General features: G+C 36.0%; 1 protein-coding gene across 1 annotated transcript in view; it reads left to right on the top strand.

The window, feature by feature from the left end:
- Positions 1–10,449: 10,449 nt before the first annotated feature.
- Positions 10,450–19,676, top strand: part of LOC129233195 (uncharacterized) — a gene marked incomplete at its 3' end in the record, with an annotated part of 50,637 nt that continues 41,410 nt past the window's right edge. Inside the window, exons 1-2 of the mRNA XM_054867257.1 lie at positions 10,450–10,476; positions 12,522–12,629. Of these exons, the coding sequence (XP_054723232.1) occupies positions 10,450–10,476; positions 12,522–12,629 (135 nt within the window). The remainder of the gene's footprint in view (positions 10,477–12,521; positions 12,630–19,676) is intronic.

The raw sequence follows: 19,676 nt of genomic DNA, 5'->3' as shown, positions 1-19,676 counted from the left end.
ATACCTTCTGTAACAAATTTTACATTTGGATAGTTGAATTGGGTAAAAAAAATTTTGAGATCCGTATCCGCATCCGCGGATCTTGATACTAATGATTCGGATCCGTATCCGGATCCGCGGATCTACTTTTTTAACGATCCGGCACATCACTAATTAAAACCAAAACTGAGCTCATGGCAGACGATAAATTTCATTTTACTTAACCATTAACGATAAATTCCATTACTTAAAAATGCTTATAACTTTTCTCCTGGTGATTTTACAGTTTTGATATTTTAAATTCGAAGGAAGAAAATAAACTAAAGAAAAAACTTTCGAATGAGACTGGGGGGGGGGATGGATGATTATTTCGAATAGAAAGATTTATTGTATGCCATTTTCGGGTTCTAAAATCAAAATTCGAACGGTTTGGTACTTTTTTGGCATTCGAAAACCTCCGTACCTTTTTTCTGGGGTACCCTAGTACCTCCCTGTCAAATTTGGTCGAAATCAGACGTAAAATGTTATATTCTCTGTTTTATTTATAGAAAGATTTATTCAAAAATAAAAGAAATTTTGCGAGAACATTAGCAAAAACCAAGGAAAACGTGACAAATCCCGCACGGCAGGAGAGTTCACACTATCTTTTGAGTCAGAATCCAAAATCTGGAAAATTCCGAAATCCGGAGTGGTTGCAGTCCCGAGCATTCCGGATTTGAGGTCCTATACTGAAAAAAACAAAATCACTCCTTTTGTGTATGTGTGTGTTTCAATTGTAAAACATCGACATCGAAGAAACAACGAAACACATCGACCCTAAAGCATCGACGTTAAAGCAAAAACATCCATGTTTCAAAAACATCGACATCGATTTCACACACCTAGCATCCAGTACTGATCAGTGCACATCTGATTTATGTGCTCGTGTGAGCTAAAGACATGAAATGCACACAGACAAACAAGATTCCCCCTTTCCAATTCAAAGTAGGTAACTGTTCATTTTGATTTATGTGTGTGGTTGTTTAAAAAAAATGTATGATGGAGGAATAAATTCAAAAACTCATCATTTATTGAGCTTTAACGAAGACTTAAAAAAAGTCTTCACTAATTCGTTTTTCAATTCAATTAATTTTTCTACTAACTAAAATACATACGTAGATTTGGTACACTTTTCACTTGAACCCTGATGCAAATCAAAACTTCCATTCAAAAATTATGTGAGGAATACTCCAAATAAAACATCACAGTAATTTAAGATAGTAAAAATGAGGGTTGAAAACCAGGACCGACGAGAGGCCATGTCAGCCCAGTCGGATACTAGGGGCCCGGCCTTTTGGAGAGTCGAGCTCTGAATCAAAGTAATATAAATATAGGGGAGGGGGACCGACGATCAGACTGACAAGGGGCCCGCCTAGGCTCTCGGCGGCCCTGTTTAAAACTGTCAAATCAAAGATTTTTAACATGGATTGATATTCTTTGAAAATAAGCAATAAAATTTTCATACCTTAGCTGAAATACAGTTAACAGAACTGTGATTAGGAGAATGGATTTCCATTATCAAATCACTACATTGCTCTCTTGGTATGATTATCTTTCCAGAGTTCACAAGCTTCAGCTTGTCATTTTCAACACACATCCGCTTCGCCCAGCTTTTAAACTTGCTCTGCAATGCTCTTCTATTAGTTCTTGCACCTTGTTGAAATGTTGGGATCATTTCGTACAATTCAAATTCAGGAGGTGCTCTTCTTCTCCCATTTAAAATATAAAGTTTGAAAAGTCCATGTAAACGCTCCGATAACATGATAAAACCCGGACCATTATACTCGGTAAAATAGTGTGCAAACGCCATTTTGAAAAAACTACACAACTGAAAAGGCAGATAAAAGGCCTCAGTTGGTTAGAACATGCTTTATTTCAAAGGAAAGAAAGCTTTCTCGTGGAGTGTTTATTTATCACGTGATGTTTTCCCCCAGTAATAAAAGTAACAACACAAATAGCAAAGCGCAGACGATAATTTATTTTGGCAAGTCCTCATAAAGAACACGCGCTTACAGAAGGGGCAGTTTGTTACACTGACAAGGTACAGCTAAATTTTAATCTCGGGATAATTTGTGTTGCAAATTTTGTCACGTTGGGGCAATATCACAACGAAACTGGAAAATGGGAAATAGTACTACAATCAGAGTTAGGCAAATTTTTATATGCATTGACAATTAAAGATTAACAACAACTAACAATTGATCAATTGTAATTGTGGAAAATTACAACTAACAATTAATTAATTGTTAATTTTAGTTTACTACAGTTAACAATTAATTAATTGTTAGTTATAGTTTACCACAATTAATTGATTGTTAATTGTAGTTTACTACAACTAACCATTGTCAATTGCTCCGTGAATTTTAATAATCTTAATTGAAACTAAAACTCATAAAAAAGTTACTGGTTTTGTATAATACAGGCGACAGATCTACCTGGGGCGTGGACGGGTACCATATTACTATCTATTTAAATACACATGTTAGCAACAAATAAAATATCAATAAAATATCAGTAACTTTATTACGAGCAATAAATTATTTACTGCAGCATATGACTTTTCTCAAAAAATCTTATGGCTGCAGCAAAATTTCCTCAATAAAGGTATATTTCAATTAAAAATTCAAAAATTGTTTCGTACTAGTTAAAGTCCGAAAATCATCTGAGGGAAATTACAGAAATGCATCTTAATTACACGATTTAAAAAATAAAAAAAAAAATTGAAACAGAGCGGTCTCTTAGATTTTACGTCCCCTGTTATGTCCTTTTTTCTCATCTCCCCTGTTACAGGTTAAACTATCAAACAATGATTTGCATAATTTTAAAACACTTAATTAAAACACAAACATTTACGTGTGGCCAAGACGAGAATAGTTCACACGGCCAGCGATCAACCAGCACTGAACGAAAATACGAAATCGAATAATACTTTGAACTCTGTACCCTGCGCTCTACCTATTTATACATTAAGTTTATTGTTAGTTTAATTGTTTCATAAAATCAATTTAAAAAATTAATTGCAATTATTTTAATTGTGAGAAGCAATTAACGTACATTAATCCAATTAAATTAATTGCAAAGTACAATTCATAGTTTAATTGCAATTAATTTAATAGCAATTACTTTTTCAATCAATTAACAAGGCAATTGAAAAAGTAACCGATTAATGCCCAACACTGACTACAATTTACTTTGCTCATGTACTAACTAGTTCTGCAAAAGAATTCTTATTTTGTGTGATCTTCCAGTCATAAGTACGTTATGCGGACTAATTGAATTATGAAGCTTATATCAGCAATACTACAAAACCCTTATTTACAAAAAATTTCATACCAGTGTTTTGGGGTTACAAGGAACGTTTTTTTTTTTTTTCTTTTAATGTTAAAATGTAGCTCTCCATAAATCCGAAACGCGTCAGCATTTTATTTATGTATTTATTTATTTATTTATTGTAAAACTTGTGCTTCCTTAATGTTACTGATATTATTTTGATCATTTAGCACAAAGGTATTTATTTATTTCTTAATTCAGTTATATTGCCATAAGTGAACTATCATTTAAATAAAATATTATAAATTGCCGTTATGTACGTGGTATTCATATAGCAGAGTCAACAGTAGCTCGTTTTCTAAATACTACTATTAACTTTAAAAAAAAGAAAGGGGGAAAAGGGTATTCATAGAAATAATACGTCCAGCATCCAGCATTAATTTGAATTTTAACGTCTTGAATTTAAATTATGTTTTTTGCAACATGAATTACGGACCTACTAGTTGGATGTCTTGTTTCTACATGTGGAATGAAATGGAAATACACACCCTCGCCCCTCTTTTTAAAAGTAAAATCTGCTCAAATTCAACCTTGAGTGGACGCAAACGATTTGTAACCATGACGACGAAATTTTGTCGTCTCAAAAACATTAAAACAAAATTAGACTTATTCTCGTCGTCATGGCAATTTGAAAAAACGGAGCAGCATCAACATTGGTCAAGTGAGGATAATAGGCAATTTGTGATTGCTCAAAAAAAAAAAAAAAGAAAGAAAAAGAAAACAATAATAATAATAATAATCGCAAAAGCCGGGATACGTGTGCAGTATTTTTTGTTGGTAGGCACTTTTCACTTCAGGGTCCCCTGTGCCTACCACTCTTTATGGTTTAACCAGTTGGATGGGACCCTAAGAAGACAGCTCTGATTTTTTGATCCAGGCCAGAAATCGAGCAATCCATGGTTCATGCTTTTGAACTTTTAACGTCTCTGGACCCTCAGCAGAATATTAACGGTTAAAATAATGTTCCGTTCCCTCTGAATAAAAGTAATGAAACACTGTCGGGAGAAAAATGAAGGAGGAGGGGGGGGGGGGGGGAGCGATGTCTACAAAAATTGGTGGGTGATGGGAGGAAACAGAGGCCATACTTATACAGGAATGAGCAAGAATGGGATCGTTTCCAAAATTTTAAAAGTATTTTTTTCTGAAAGAGCATGCTTAAAAACATAGTATCTGACCATTTTTTAAATAATTTGACTAAGTTTAATATTTTAAAAAAAATGCTTTCATCGGTGCGCTTTCATTGTTGAACGCTTCTGCCGATGACATCACAAATGATGAAATGACATTTACTGTTGCCATTCAGAAGAGCACAATATTTAATTCGCATCTTTACTCACGTGTACTGGCAACGATATGGTGGATAGCAAACGTAGAGGCAATTTTTAATTCGCTGCTTGATTATCATAACGTGGAAACGCAGTAAAAAAATGCGCCAAAGGACATCATTTGTGACGTCATAAAGACCACGCTTTGTTTGAAAAATTGGACATTAAAAAATAATTAAAAAATAACTGTTTGGAAAATAAAAGTATTTTCTGGGTCCTTGTTTTTTTTTTTTTTTTTTGAGCAATCACGATTGCTTATTGTTCTCACTTGAGGGTTTTGAAATCCTATCATTTTATTTTCACGCCCAGCACCCTCTGCAGCACCACCGTCGCAGCGGCCGGCCTCACGATGCTGCTGGCTAGCGAAAACCGTCTCCAGGTTGCGTCCATGTCCTACACACACACGCGCATACATACACGCACCTACACACACCCATACACACAACTATCCACACACTCATGCCTGCATACAGACACAAACACACATGCCTACACACACATACAGATACCCTCCCCCCCCACACACACAAACACACATACCCCACCCCCACAGACACAAACACACACAGTGGCGGATCCAGCCGATTGTTTTGGGAGGGGCCATCCAAAATTTTTGAACTAACTCGGAACTTCCCAGAAATTTTATTAAAATGAAGTTTTAAAAACTCAATTTTTGGTGTATCGAGACATTAGATGAGGTTATGGATTTAGGAATCTCCCTTGAAAATGCTTCAAAATTTAAATTGCCGAGTAAGTTTTGAAAATTAGGAAACTAAAAACGCATTTTGTCTATTTTTGATGATGTACCGAGAAAGGTCAGGTTTCAGATGCAGGCCCCAAAATAGTTTTTGAAAATAAAGCTTAGAAACCAAAATATTCTGTCATTATGAATGCTCTTATAGCTCTTCAGCTGTCCATCCCAAAAATGCACCTTTAGGTAATGTTTGCTTACATTTAAGGAAGAGTGAAGGTGCTTAGAATCCTTCTTTCCTGTAAATATTTTGCATTTTAGTCTCTAAAAATTCGATTTTTAATTATATTTATACATATTTTAGAAAGGGATGGAAAATTCGTGAGCTCCTCCAAAAACCTCCTTTTAAAGCTATCATCACGGTATAAACTAGGGAGGGAGGGGGTCCTATCAAAGATCGTTTGTAATTGAAGCTAAAAAATTTCATTTAAGTTGCTTTTAAGCAAGTTAACTGATAAGGTATGGATAAGCTAGTTTCCGTTCACATTTTTTCCAAATAAAAGACTTAAAATTCAATTTTTTGCTACACATCAAGGCATTTGTGAAAGGGCATGGGAAAAGCGGGTTCTCCCCCTAATTTCGAAATTAAAGCCATAAAAACGAAAATTTAGGCTCTCTTTGGTCTTATGAACAATAGGTATACTCTGAGAACAGCAGCATTTAGAGATCGTCCAAGTGTCTGTAGTTGGAATCAAGAAATAATGTAAAAGATGGAGAAAATTTTTGGAAATAAACGTTTTGTTTTGAGGGTAGGGATATAATTTATCTCCCAATTAAGGCCTATGCTTCTTTTTCAGTAAAACACGTGTGTTAAATTTTGTTATCTTCTCGTAATTTTTTTTTTCTTTTTTTTTTCTTAAAAAAATTCCTGCAATCACAAGGCTTTGGGAGGGGCCATGGCCCCCATGGTCCCCCTCTAGATCCGCCTCTGAACACACACGCCTACATACGCACACACTCGTGATTGCGAAAAATATAATTTGAATTCCAGATGTCAAAATTCAAATTAATTTTTTTTTTTTTTTTTTTTTGCTTATTGAGCAATCACGATTGCTTATTGTTCGCATTTGACAGTCCTTGACGTTGTGGTTCCTTTTTCAGCTTGGACCAGCAGCACCACCGCCCACCGGCGGCGGCACGGCTGCTCTGGTCCTCTGAGCACAGTCCCTCGGAATCCACTTCTGCTGGGTGGTGGCGTCCATGTCCTACACACGCATGCTCATACACCCTTTCCTACACGCGCGCGCCTTTACACACATACACAGGCCTACGTGCACACACTTAAGCCTGCACACACACAACTATACACACATAACCACCCAGGAGGAGGGACATGCTTGGGGGGGGAGCCATTTCTAGAAACAATAACTCTAATGAGTAGGGTCTTGTCGCAACTCGTGATTGCGAAAAACATAATTTGAATTCAAAGTTTCAGAATTCAAATTAGAGTTGATTGGAGGAAGAGGGTCACAGGTGTTTTTTCTTTATTTTTCTATCAATTTCTGTGACTAAAAGTAGTACTTTTGACTGAAGGAAACAACCTCATTATGACTAAAGCGTTCTGAAGGTTTTTTTTTTTTTTTTTTTGCCGCGCAGTGTTATTCGCGTAACGTGAGTTTAATTTAAACTCCTTTTGTACGATTTCCCTTTTTGTACGATATTCTTGTTGCACAACATTTGAATGTCTTTAAAACTCGTCTATCCTATGGAAATGATTCTTCATTACATTAAACTGCAGTGAAGCTGCATGTACATTACTTCAATATTTTTTTTTTCAGAAAAAAGATACGCATGTTATTAAAAGTGTTAAAAAAATATCAGCGCTAAATTTAAATTACACTGTAAGTTAATTTTAAACTTACAGTTTCCACCTGATTTGTCACCAAAGTCGACAAGCCAGGACGAAAGTGTAACCACAATGTCATGAGGTTATGCCAGCCTGATTTGTTCATATTTAGAAAAGAAAAGTTCAGAAAGGCGTAATTTCTTGCTAAGAATAAGTCATGTTTCATGTACGACATAACTTGGCGACAATATTCTTGAGTTGATTACAAGATTGCAGTTCATATCGCCAATTGCAGTTATGATAATATTCATAATAGCTGTTATGATGATATTTTTTATTCAGCATATCGTCGCCTCAAAGCATTAGTAGGATATCTTAGTGTTATTTCTGGGATTAGATGCCTTAGTGTTCTGAGGCGACGATATTATGTTTTTCGATTTAAAATATTTTCAGTAGACCCTCGTTTTACGCGGGGGTTTTTTTTACGCAGTTTCAGTTATACGCGGTTTAAGATTTGACACCTTTATTTTATTTTAGGCGGATGAGTTTCGGTTTTACGCGGATGCGGCAATGCAAACAGATACAATTTTCGCTTTTTTTCAAAATCCAAACTCCTAAACAGTTCAGATTACCCATAATAAACTGCATTTTGCAGTACTAATAATCGAGCTTGGGCCACTGGAGACATTTTATGCGATTGGTTCAGAGCTTTTTCCAGATGTTAAATTATTAAAATCACACCTTTCAGAACTCACTGGAAGAAGAGCTTTTTATGAGCGACAAAGGATTACAAAAGCAAGGAGGATACCAATATCGATGACACAGAATCAAAACGTTAACACTGAAAATTTTGAGCCATTCCTTGACAATAGAAATGATTTTTCTGATTTGTTAGTGAAGGAAGATTCTATCATGGAAGGAAGATTCTATCATGAAAATAATCATGGATGCTCTGCAAAGAACTACAGAGAAAATTTCTTGACTGCCAGAAGACTATCATAGTCAGCTAATTTTCATAAACACTAAATTAATTCATGTTTTCTTTACGCAAGTTATTCATAGAAATCGATATAAGTACACATTAAACTTATTATACAACTCGCGGCCAGTCCCGACCCTGTTCGGGTAAAAAAATATCTATATTAAGTACTAAGAGTATGCTATATACCTTATCCAGTGCTGTTGCATTAAGGTATACTCCATATACGCCGTATACTCTCAAACTTTTTTTATACATATAGCGTATACCATAAAGCTTCAAAAATTTTCACATTATGACATTTTTGGTATATGATCGTATACACATATTGCGCAGCATACTGGGATTGATGATGACATGATTACTGGGAGTATGCACTCAGAAAATTTGATGGGAACATCACTGACCTTATCCTCTGCAGCCTCAAATACATGCAAAGATTTTTACGGTTCTCATGTCGGCATCGTAATATTTATTTCTTTGACGCGCTCTCAACCCTCAGCACTCAGTTCGAAGAGAACTGTTAACCGTTCTGTCATTACGGATGCGAGGCAATCAGGGATCGCTTTTACGCATATAAGAACAAAACAGGAAGAACCAAAAACTGGTAGCGAAGGCAAATTATTGGTTTAAAAAATAGTATGAATACATATATGCAGAAATTATAGCCTATGTCACTCAGTAAGAATGAAACTTTTATGTAGTGAAAGAATTTTTTAAACAGTTGCATTGCTTCCGGAGATTACCTCGAACATATAAACACACAAAAATCGGACTGTTTTTTCATTCTGAACATAAATTTTAAGAAGTACAATTTAGCTTAACCACGACATTTATCTAACGTTTGTGAAAATGGAAAGGAAAAAAGAGAGTTTCTGACGGTTAAAGAAAGGGTAAAGATTTTCGATACGTCTGAACACTAAAAAGCGAGTCGAATATAATTATAATCCAGCTGTCAAGAGTTGGTTCTTGACTCCGCCTTATTTCTGAAGCGTCCATCTTCATAAAGGGGAACATGCAAAGGAAAATTAACGAAAGGAATTCGCAATGTGGTGTTGGTTCTAGAGCTTGAAGTATTCCCTTTTGTAATTTGAAAAAAAAAAAAAAAAAAAGCAAAAAAGTTCAGTACTTTTCCATGATATGCCCTCCATTCTATATGTGTCTAGGGAGGGGGGGGGGGGGGTTGTTCGAGGATTGGCTCCAGATAATATGAAAACGGATGACATTTTCATATAGGGACTCTACTTAGGCCTTGCTTCTGCAAAAAACGAGTGTTTGAGATATTTGAAGAAACGTGTTTTTCATTCTCTCCAAACACTGTTAACTGTTAGAATTTGAAGTTAAATATTTTCGTGCTTTATTTTCAACGGTTACTTTTTTTTACAGTAAACCTGAAGTTTAGTACCTAGAAGGCACTACACTTCAGTGCCCCATTCCGGCCCCCTTCTAGACACTATACCTGAAGTGAACAAGTAGATGAAAAAAAAAAAAAAAAAATAAAAAATGTGCAGAGACTTCTGTATGTCTTCCCAGGGCAGTACATAGCATGATATGCTAGGTTAAATGTTGTCACATTTTCATTGCAGAATAATTTTTGTTACTGAACGTCATTAAAACATATGTATTCGCTACTCCAATAAACTATAGGGGCGCTGCCGCCAATGTCTAATGGCGGATGAAAAAGGTAAATCAAACAAATGCCGTAATTTACAACTTGCTTTGACGCTTCGTGAATGACAGTAGTTTTTTATTGTGTTTGTGGGTAAGCTTTCTTTTCTATTCTTCTGAAATTACATCACATCACAAATTGTCTGAAGCCTGTAATTAACCACAAAGAAAACACGTGGAATGGAATGTTTTAACTTTTTTCTTTAGTATTGTTAATCACCGCAAGGTAGCGTGGTCGTTCGGTTGTTTTTTGCGGTGAGGCTCCGACATCGGTAGCAACCGGTCGACCAGTTGAGGCCGTCGAACGCAACCTTTATAACTGTAATTGTAACTATAGGTTGTTTCTTCTCACTGTGACCGCAAGTAAATGTTTTCGTTTACTCTTGAAGCTCATTCTCTGGCAGTTTCCCTTAGAAAATTTAAAACGTCGAGCTCTAATGTTTTGTAAACTGTGTTTTGGACATGAATTTTCGGATGTATACCAACTGCAGTACTTGGAAAAAACATTTGAATTGCATTTTTCATTCATGAAACTATTGTAATTTGAAAAAATGATTCTTAGATTCTGAGGAACTGCTGGACATTTTTGCTCATGCATCGTAATTTTTACTCTGCTGAGGTTCGCCTTGACTTTTACAGTATCATTCTCAGGGATATTTTGTTTCTAATGACGTATCTTTGAATGTTCCTTCCACATGAGGAAAGAATAATCTTGGGAATTAATCATACATTTCTGGAGCTATATAATGTAAACAGGGCCCGACTAACTATAAGTGTGGCTCAGGGCCCACAATGCTTTGGAAGATAACCACTCTATTCTATAACTTTAAGTCGACAGAAAATAATGTTTAATCTTTGTAGCGTGGGTGCTAGTCCCTGCAGGACCCTGTGCAATTGCAGTTTGTACTTTCTTGTCTTGCACCACCGCATTTTTTTACTTATTTTTTTTATAACTTTACACTTTCATGGCTCTATCGGTGGCTTCTACTAGAGAAGGGGGCAACCGCCCCTCACTTTTAATAAGTAAACACTTTTCAGAATTGAAGATACCTATACAATCGATTGTAAAATGTTTTTTTTTCGCTTAAAATTGGAGGAAGGAGTCTACGGTAGCCATCTGTCCTGTTTTTTGAGGCAATATTCCCCAATATTTTGGTATATTTAATCAATAATGTTAAATGAAGGGTAAAAATCAGTTTTAGCGGAGCAGTCCCCCAACCCTTCGCATCTATTTTGACCCCCCATTTTTTTTTCTTTGGTGCACCAGCCACCTATGCATAGCTCAATTAAATAGTGAAGAGCATATTGCCCTTTCACACACAAATACTCAAAAGAAAAAATGTAGACCATTTCGCTAATAATTCTTTTTTCTGAGTCTTATTAACTTCATTTGACAGTCTATTTCTCAAAAAAGAAAAATACTAGTATCTTTATTTAACTTTACATAGTATTCTCAAGAAATAAAGCTATCTTACTCACATAAAACCAACTAAATAAGAGAAATACTATTAAAGAATTATAAAAGGTTTGTTTTCAATAAATTGTTAGTTTTATTTTCAAAAAAATGCATGATTATGTGCATAAGTCCGCCCAAGATGTCAGCCGTCTGGGGGGGGGGGGGTATTTATACAAGGCAGTGGTGGAAGGTTATGAACAGCCACCATGAGGTTTGCCATTGTTTCATGTTTAGTTGAATTTAATAAGATTTTAAGCATAAAAATAAAGAACTTTGGTACATTTTGTAAAGAAAAGTGGAATTCTGTCCATTACTCATCATTTCATCAACCTATCTGTCAAGCATTGCAAATTAATTTCATACGCAATAAAAGAAAAAATTTCAAAAATTTACTTTTTCGAAAATAATTAATGAATTGAAAGGCAACTGAAATTTTTTACATTTTATTCATAGAGTGTTTGAACACAATGTGGACGGATACTATTGTCGACAGTTAAGGGGGGCGGGCATGACCCCAATGACTCTCCCCTTTTATCCGCCACTGGGTATTTTGTACACTTTATGTGAGTAATATAAATATTTTTGCAAATGTATTGTACCTAGTCTGTATCTAAAAATCTCCCAAAACTGTTTATGCGTTTAAAAAAGATTAATTTTTTCTATCATTTGTTCCTGTATCAGAAGCAAACTTTTTTTTGTCAAATGTCTTGGCAAAACCCAACCATGCATGTTATATAAATAAGTAATACAGTCAAAGGATATTGTAGCTCAATTACAACAACCAAATGATATAGTAGAAGACCATTATAACGCACATCTTGGGACCACAGCTTTTGCGTTATACAGGTTTTTGCGTTATATAAGATCAAAATTTAAAAGCTTTGAAATAAGATGGAAAGATGAAAAACTTTCAAAATTTAATTTGCCTAACAATTTTTATATTTGCAAAGCAAAACAGAGGGATTTTTAAACTTCAAACCCTATTGTTTACTTCTGAAAAGTAGTGCGGTTTATAGAGAATTGCGTTATATAGGTCGGCGTTATAACGGTCTTCTACTGTATAGCATTTACTATTCTTGCAAAATGTAGCGACGTTATCATATTTTTATTCGTTATGTTAATACCAAAGTAATTCTTGATCGAAATTTACTTTAAATAATTTCTCCTTCCGCATATAGATTTAATTTTTGTTTGAATTGATTTTTCAGATACTTATTTTGCTACTTCTGTATTATTTGGGATGGAATAATCCTTCTTATCCAGTTTTAAATTGTTCCAGAACAAAATCGCACTTGGTTCGTATGATAATCCACAAGGTAAATATTTTAAATTTATGTTCTTTTAATCTTACATATGTATTTCAAACAAGGTTATAATTTTCTGCACGGCAAAACTGAAGGGATTCGTATGAAATTTAATGTTACTTTTACTTTATTTTAGCATCGTCCTTAAGTTGTATTTTTTATCATTTGACACCAACCCTCCTAATGCTGTTTGACCACCAATTAGATGGAAAGGCAAACATCTGGTTTGCTGGTGGAAATGGACGCATCTATTAATTTTCAGGGATGTCCGCTTTTGCAGATGTATATTAGCCTTTAAATTAAACAGAATCCCATTCAATTGAGTGGAACAGCATATCATATTTTTACTTTCCCCCCTCATTCAGATAGCCTTGTCGACTGAATGTTTGCAAATTCCATATAATCTGTGGTCCAACTGTAGAAAGCTATAACATGTTCGTTAAGGGATGTTAATGTTTGATAGTCTTTCAAATTATTTCTTTTCATTCGCTCTGATTGCAGAGAGGGCATATTTTAGGGAAGTTTGATATGATTGTGAGATGAACTTGCAGGTAATCATGTCCGATGATTAACCAAAATTGGGTGACGGCGAGGGCTGTCTCAGTTTGTCTTGATAGTAGTCTCACTGAGGAAAGACTCCCCCCCCCCCTTTTTTTTTGCAAACACTGAAGGTTTTATGGTTTTATTGGGTGTAGTTGTTTATAGTAGTAGAGATTTGACTTTTTGCCCTGCTGAAAGGGAGTATGCTGGCTAAACTTCTGGCTGGTTGGATTGAAATTAAATACTAGTAAGTTATTCTAAGTATTTGTATAAATGGAAAAGGAAAAGGATAATTTCCTCAAAAGACATCTAGAATGGGGGGGGGGGGGAGGCAGTGAATAGGAGTAAAAATATTCTGCATTCTAAGTCTTTCCAGATTGCTTCACATGATCACCAGATTGCTTCACATGTCCCTCAAGTCCTACAGGCTGCCTCATAGTGTGCACTAGCAGCCTCATGCTGTAGTTGCCGGCGTGGGAGTGTTCCTGGGCGGAGTGGGTGAAGAACGTCGGGAGAGTATTCTCCTGGTAGGGTCACCCAAGGCGTGAAGGCCACTCCAATATGCTCAGCTAAAGCCTAGGGCATCTGAGCTAAGTCAGTCCTCCACCTGTTTTTTGGTGCTCAAGTTCTTGCAACTAACGGAGGCTGCTTTCTTTCCCCACCCATGAGTGATACACATTTACCTGTTGATGCTGCATCGGTCGTCGCGCAGTCAAAAAAGGCCCGCGTTCCTGGTTTAGGCAGAGGGCCAGGTTCGATAAGTAATCGATGGTCTCCAAATACTCTAAAGATCATGCAATTTAACATTAACGGAATTTCATCAAGTGCAACAAGGATTAAACTTGATCAGGCACTTGAAATTGCACTGAATGAGGGAGTTCAAATTATAGCCCTGCAGGAAACTAAGCTGAAGACTTACACTTCCCTCAAAATCAAGGGTTACAACATATATAGGGTAGATAGACAGAGCAGGAGTGGCGGAGGATTGGCTTTTCTTCTCAGAGACATCAAATATCGGAGTATGGATATAAATCGAGATTTAATTGATGGATCCAATCTCGAGATTCAAGGTATAAGGATTTTCTGGAGAGGAAGACCACTTAATATCTTCAATATGTACCATCCCCTTGACCTTAATAATCTTCCAATCGATATGCAAGACTTACTAAATGTAGGTACTGTCTGTCTAGGAGATTTTAATGCCAAACACCCCTTAGGGGGCTGCTCCTTAGCAAATACAAGAGGAAATCAATTACTTGACATGATTGATGACAGAGGCTTTACTATTCTTAACGATGGCACTCCCACTCATTCTTCATATAGTTATAACACGAAAGAAGCTCTTGACATTTCAATCGTCAGCACAGATATCAGTCCCGGATGTAGTTGGACGGTCTTGAACAACTTGGGGAGTGACCATCTTCCAGTATTAATTGAACTGAAAAAGAGACAACTAGTGACCACCAGTAGAGAAAAACAATGGATTTTTAAACAAGCGGACTGGCAATTATTTTCAGAGTCTGTGGACAATGAGTTAAAAAAGAATCCTCTCAGAGACAGTGTAGAATGGAACTGGTGCTCATTTAAATCGGCGATATTAAAAGCAGCCCGGAAATATATACCACGGGGTCAATTGAGGAGGAAAAAACCCTACTTAACTAGCAAATCACCCTTACTACAACCTCTATTGGAGGAACGTAAAAGAGTCCTTGAATCTAAGGGCTTGGACAACGGTAATCTCGCAAGAACTGAATTGAATAAAATCAACGCAAAAATTAAAAGACAATATGCTCATATTAAACGTGACAAATGGAACGAATTGTGCTCAGGACTCGACTCAAGAACAGATAATGGAAAACTATGGAAACTGGTTAAAAATATTAGCAAAGAACAACCACAGGTAGAGCAGAGTAACGCTGTCCAGAGTGACAGTGGTGAAATGGCCAAGAATGATGAACAAGCGGCCAACCTGTTAGGTTTGCATTATCAACGAATAAGTAAGTTGAACTTTACTGACAAAGACATAAAAGTCAAAATCAAGACAAGCGATATTGTACATGGCTGCCACAGCAATAACCATAGTCAAAGCAACATTTTCAGTAAAGATTTTGGCATGAGTGAACTCAAGGCTGCAGTTAGAGAAACTAGCCTGAATAAATCACCTGGACCTGACGGCATTCATGGTCAAATGCTAGATCATCTTAGTGAATTTGGAAGGCAAAGGTTCCTGGATATTATAAATTGTTCCTGGAATAAGGGACACCTTCCTAGGGACTGGAGGAGAGCAACAGTCATACCTATTAAGAAACCTGGCAAAACCGACAACTCCCCAGAGAGCTATCGACCTATAGCCCTAACCAGTATTGCATGCAAAATCATGGAAAAAATGGTTCTGAGAAGACTCACTTTTCACCTACATTCGCACAATCTTTTCCCAGAGGAGCAGTACGACTTCAGAGAGGGACATTGCACTACTGACCAATTACTTTACTTCTGTCAGGGGATTAGAGATGCGCAAAACAGGAAACCAACTAATCATTCAATCGCAGTCTTCCTGGACTTGTCAAAAGCTTTTGACAGAGTCTGGAATAATTTACTAATTATAAAACTATCTAAAAAATTTGGAATTGGTGGTGAAGCTCTTCCCTGGATATACGATTTCTTGAGAAATAGATTTTTCAAAGTGAAGTATAACAATTCCCTCTCCAGGAGTTTAAGGATCTCTCAAGGGGTACCTCAAGGGTCAGTGCTGAGCCCAACTCTGTTTTCATTTTACTTATCAGGCATTGAAAGAATTATTAAGGAAAAATGTGAAGTTGGTGCTTTCGCGGACGACATTGTCCTCTTTAAGTCCGATTCTGACTTGAAGAGCTTGGAGAGAGTCATTAACCAAGTCTTAGAAGATATTCGGAATTTCTCTGATGATCACAAACTGTGTTTTAATCAAACTAAATCTTTGGTAACCTTCTTTACTACTAACAGAAAGATGTATAATTACCATCCCAATATTTTACTGAATGGTCAACGGCTGAATGTGGATAAACATCCAAAATATTTGGGATTTGTTTTGGACCCTGAAATACTGGGAAACAGTCATATTGATCATCTTGTGCTTAAGGCTAGAAAGAGACTAAACATCTTGAGGTACATCTCTGGGCGTGATTGGGGGTCTGATGCTGGAACAATCAGAAACATGTATATCTCACTAATCAGACCAATCTTAGAGTATGGCATCCCAATTTATTGCTCTGCCTCTGCTACAAATCTGAAAAAACTCGAAAAAGTCCAGCTCAGCTCTGCCCGGATTATTACCGGGCTGAGAAACACTTGTCCTAGTGATATTGTGCTTTACGAGGCAAACCTTCAGCCGCTAAGTCTTAGGAGACGAGCATACCTAACAAAATATTACAACAAATTCAGAGCTCTTGGTACACAAAATCGTACCTCTATTTACTTAGAAAATTGGCATAATAACCAAAGACTCAGAAAGAACAGCCCCTTCAGCCAATTAGCCTCACTTAATATAATCGATAATACCGTGGAATCACATCATCTGATACAATGTCTAGACCCAGCGGATGATCTTGACGGCGCACAGTGGAGTATTTGACTGAAAATCCTGGCCAAAACTAGTTTGAAATTTTCATCCTTCTGAAGGCGACATCCTTGTGTGCGTTTGTGCGCTGTATGGCGAAGCTATCCCACTTATAGACATGAAACTTGGTATACAAGTTGTCTGAAATGTCTAATGTTACAATTTGAAACTCGATTTTTAAAATTTTAATTAGAAAATGAAATATTTAATATTTTATCCACAGTTTAGACTTTTGCATGTTTACGACCGTAAAAACGATCCTAGTAAACGTAGAAAAAAACCCAATGCATCACTAGATAGGAAAAATAATTTTCTTCAAGATTATGGTTTGTTTGAAGTTCTAACGCAATTAACCGAATTTCTAAGAATTTACAAAGGGAGGTCACTTTTTCGACTTTTTTTCAATTATTCAATCCATGTAAACTAAAATTCTTGCATCCAATATTCTAATAATGTTATGGCTCTGAAACTTTTTAAGGAAATAATATAAACACCTTACCTTCATTTACAGCGAAAACGGTGAAGTTATGTTCTTTCACTGATTTATAATGATTTTTTTTTCAATGAGTTGAAATAAAAATTTTCAATAATTTTCACTCGATCCGAAATGAATGCCACGCTTGGCTCTTTGCCAATAATGCTTAGACAAGTGATAAGTAAACATGTTCGATGCGAATTGCTGTTTTCCTTTGAAGATATGTAATTAAGTGCACTGTTCAAGGGGGGAAAAGAGCAAAAAGCGGTTAAAAAAATCCTAGTATTCTGTACAAAACACTAATTTGAAACCAAAAAAATAATCAATTTTATTTATTTCGTTTGGTTTCAATTATTAAAACCCTGAGTTAATCATGCACAAAAAGAATTAAAGACTAGGGTTTCGGGGTTACAAAGAACCTTTTTTCTATTGAAAAAATAAATAAATAAATAAATGAACTAGGATATTATAACTGTAAAAACACTCGAAAATGGATATTCAAAAGCTCTTTGTTTTTGAATTGTATATATTGTACTCGTACCTTGGGTCGATCCTTAGTTTTACATCGTGTGATGTGTCCCGCTAAAATTGTACGAACAAATTTGGAACTAAAATTTTATATAACTTTAATTTCACAATGAGTAGGTAAAATATCTTAAATATGGATAGCTCGCTAGCGTAGGAACGTTAGGAGACAATTACAATTGTCTCCTAACTACCACCACGTATTGTCAACGCTAGCAAGTGTGTGTGTGTGTGGGGGGGGGGGGGTATTTCCCCCCTTTTGCTACGTATAAAGGGGAAAGACCCCCTCCCCCGGCACATTATTTACAGCAATGATCTGAAAAAATATAAATATTTATTTATTTTATCTAAAATCTATCTCAATTTTAAGGAAGAGCAAATTTTCTTAGCGAGATCACAAAGTAATTTAATTTATTAACTCATTAACGTACATGAGAAAATTAACATAACTGAACGCAAACACATGTTTTAGGGGTGCAGTGAATCTCTTTAGCGATGAATAAAGGTTAGCGTTTTCGAAATTAATTGGATGATTCTCATTCCATAACTTACATCTTTACACATTGATGAAGCGGTTTCTCATAACCATGAAACTCGTGTCTGAAATTTTATTGTTGTTTGTGCGCTCAAATATGTCGATCTTTTCATTCAGTAGTACTTATGATAACTTTTTTGCAAATTTATTAAATCCTTGTAGGTAAATTCAGTTTAAAATCATGACTTGTCACAAAAAGATCGGATTATGCACTTTTTTTTAAAAAAAATCATTTAAAAAAAGGGCAGTTGTAGGCGGAAGATTTTTTTGCTGAAATTACCACTAGAGACTTTGCCAAATACGATGCAACTTTCAAAACAGCCCGACCAAGCCCGACACCCATTTAAAAAGCTTTTTCTAGTTATAAATTAAGGTGAAAAGCCTTTAAAAATCTCACGTACCAAGTTTTCTTTATTTTTTTCACTAAAAGAAAATAAAAATATTTACTTTGATTTATAATTAGCACTAAGCCCTGACATTTCTTTATACCGTAAAATTAGTTTGGTTCAATTCCATTCATTTAGAAAGCCACAAAAAAATCTACATTGAAACGTAATAATTGAGCTGAAACGTAACAAAAAAGCGAAAATTCTTATAGAAATCTCATCTTTCACTGAGGCTATGAGCAATTGTATGTGACTCAAGTTTCCAAAACAGGTGCCGATCGATGCACCAGTTAGTCAACTATCATGGAATAAATTTTCATAAAAATCGGGTAAATTTTTAAATTTGGACTTTTGGCCAGGATTTTCAGTCAAATACTCCACTGTGCGGCGTCTTTTTCCATCTTGACTTACCGGTTCAAGTGAATAAACAAACAGATCTTCCAGCCTATTTAAGACAAGTAGCTCTAGAGAGAATTGGAGAGATTCCAATTAGCGCTATTCGAGTATACACGGATGGGCAGTAGAGACGATAATAATCACTCTGGTAGTGGAATTTACATCAAATTGCAAAACCTTGACTTGAGGATTCAGAGGAGAAACCCTGATTACTGCTCTGTGTTCCGTAGTGAACTAATAGCCATTGATGAAGCCCTAGACTCTCTGGAGCTTTTCCACCACGGAACCGAAATTTGGATTCTATCCAATAGCAGAAGTGCAATACAGCACCTGACCAGATGGCAAAGTGTGAGAGATAGTGTAGGAGTTTCAATACTCAACAAACTAAAACAACTTTCCTTCTCTCATCAAATTCACATGCAGTGGATCCCTTCCCATGTGGAAATAGAGGGTAATGAGATCGCGGATACCTTGGCGAAAGCTGGTGCTGCTGAGGTCTCAGAGCCAATGGCATCACTCACCTTTCAGGAGATCCACTCAAAGATTAAACACAGGGATAATATCACTTGGATTGTCCAGTCAGAACACCATTGGTACAGATGTTCAC

The sequence above is a fragment of the Uloborus diversus genome, unplaced genomic scaffold (assembly GCF_026930045.1).
Source record: "Uloborus diversus isolate 005 unplaced genomic scaffold, Udiv.v.3.1 scaffold_240, whole genome shotgun sequence".
Classification (NCBI taxonomy): Eukaryota; Metazoa; Arthropoda; class Arachnida; order Araneae; family Uloboridae; genus Uloborus; species Uloborus diversus.
This window is presented reverse-complemented; position numbering and strand designations above follow the sequence as displayed.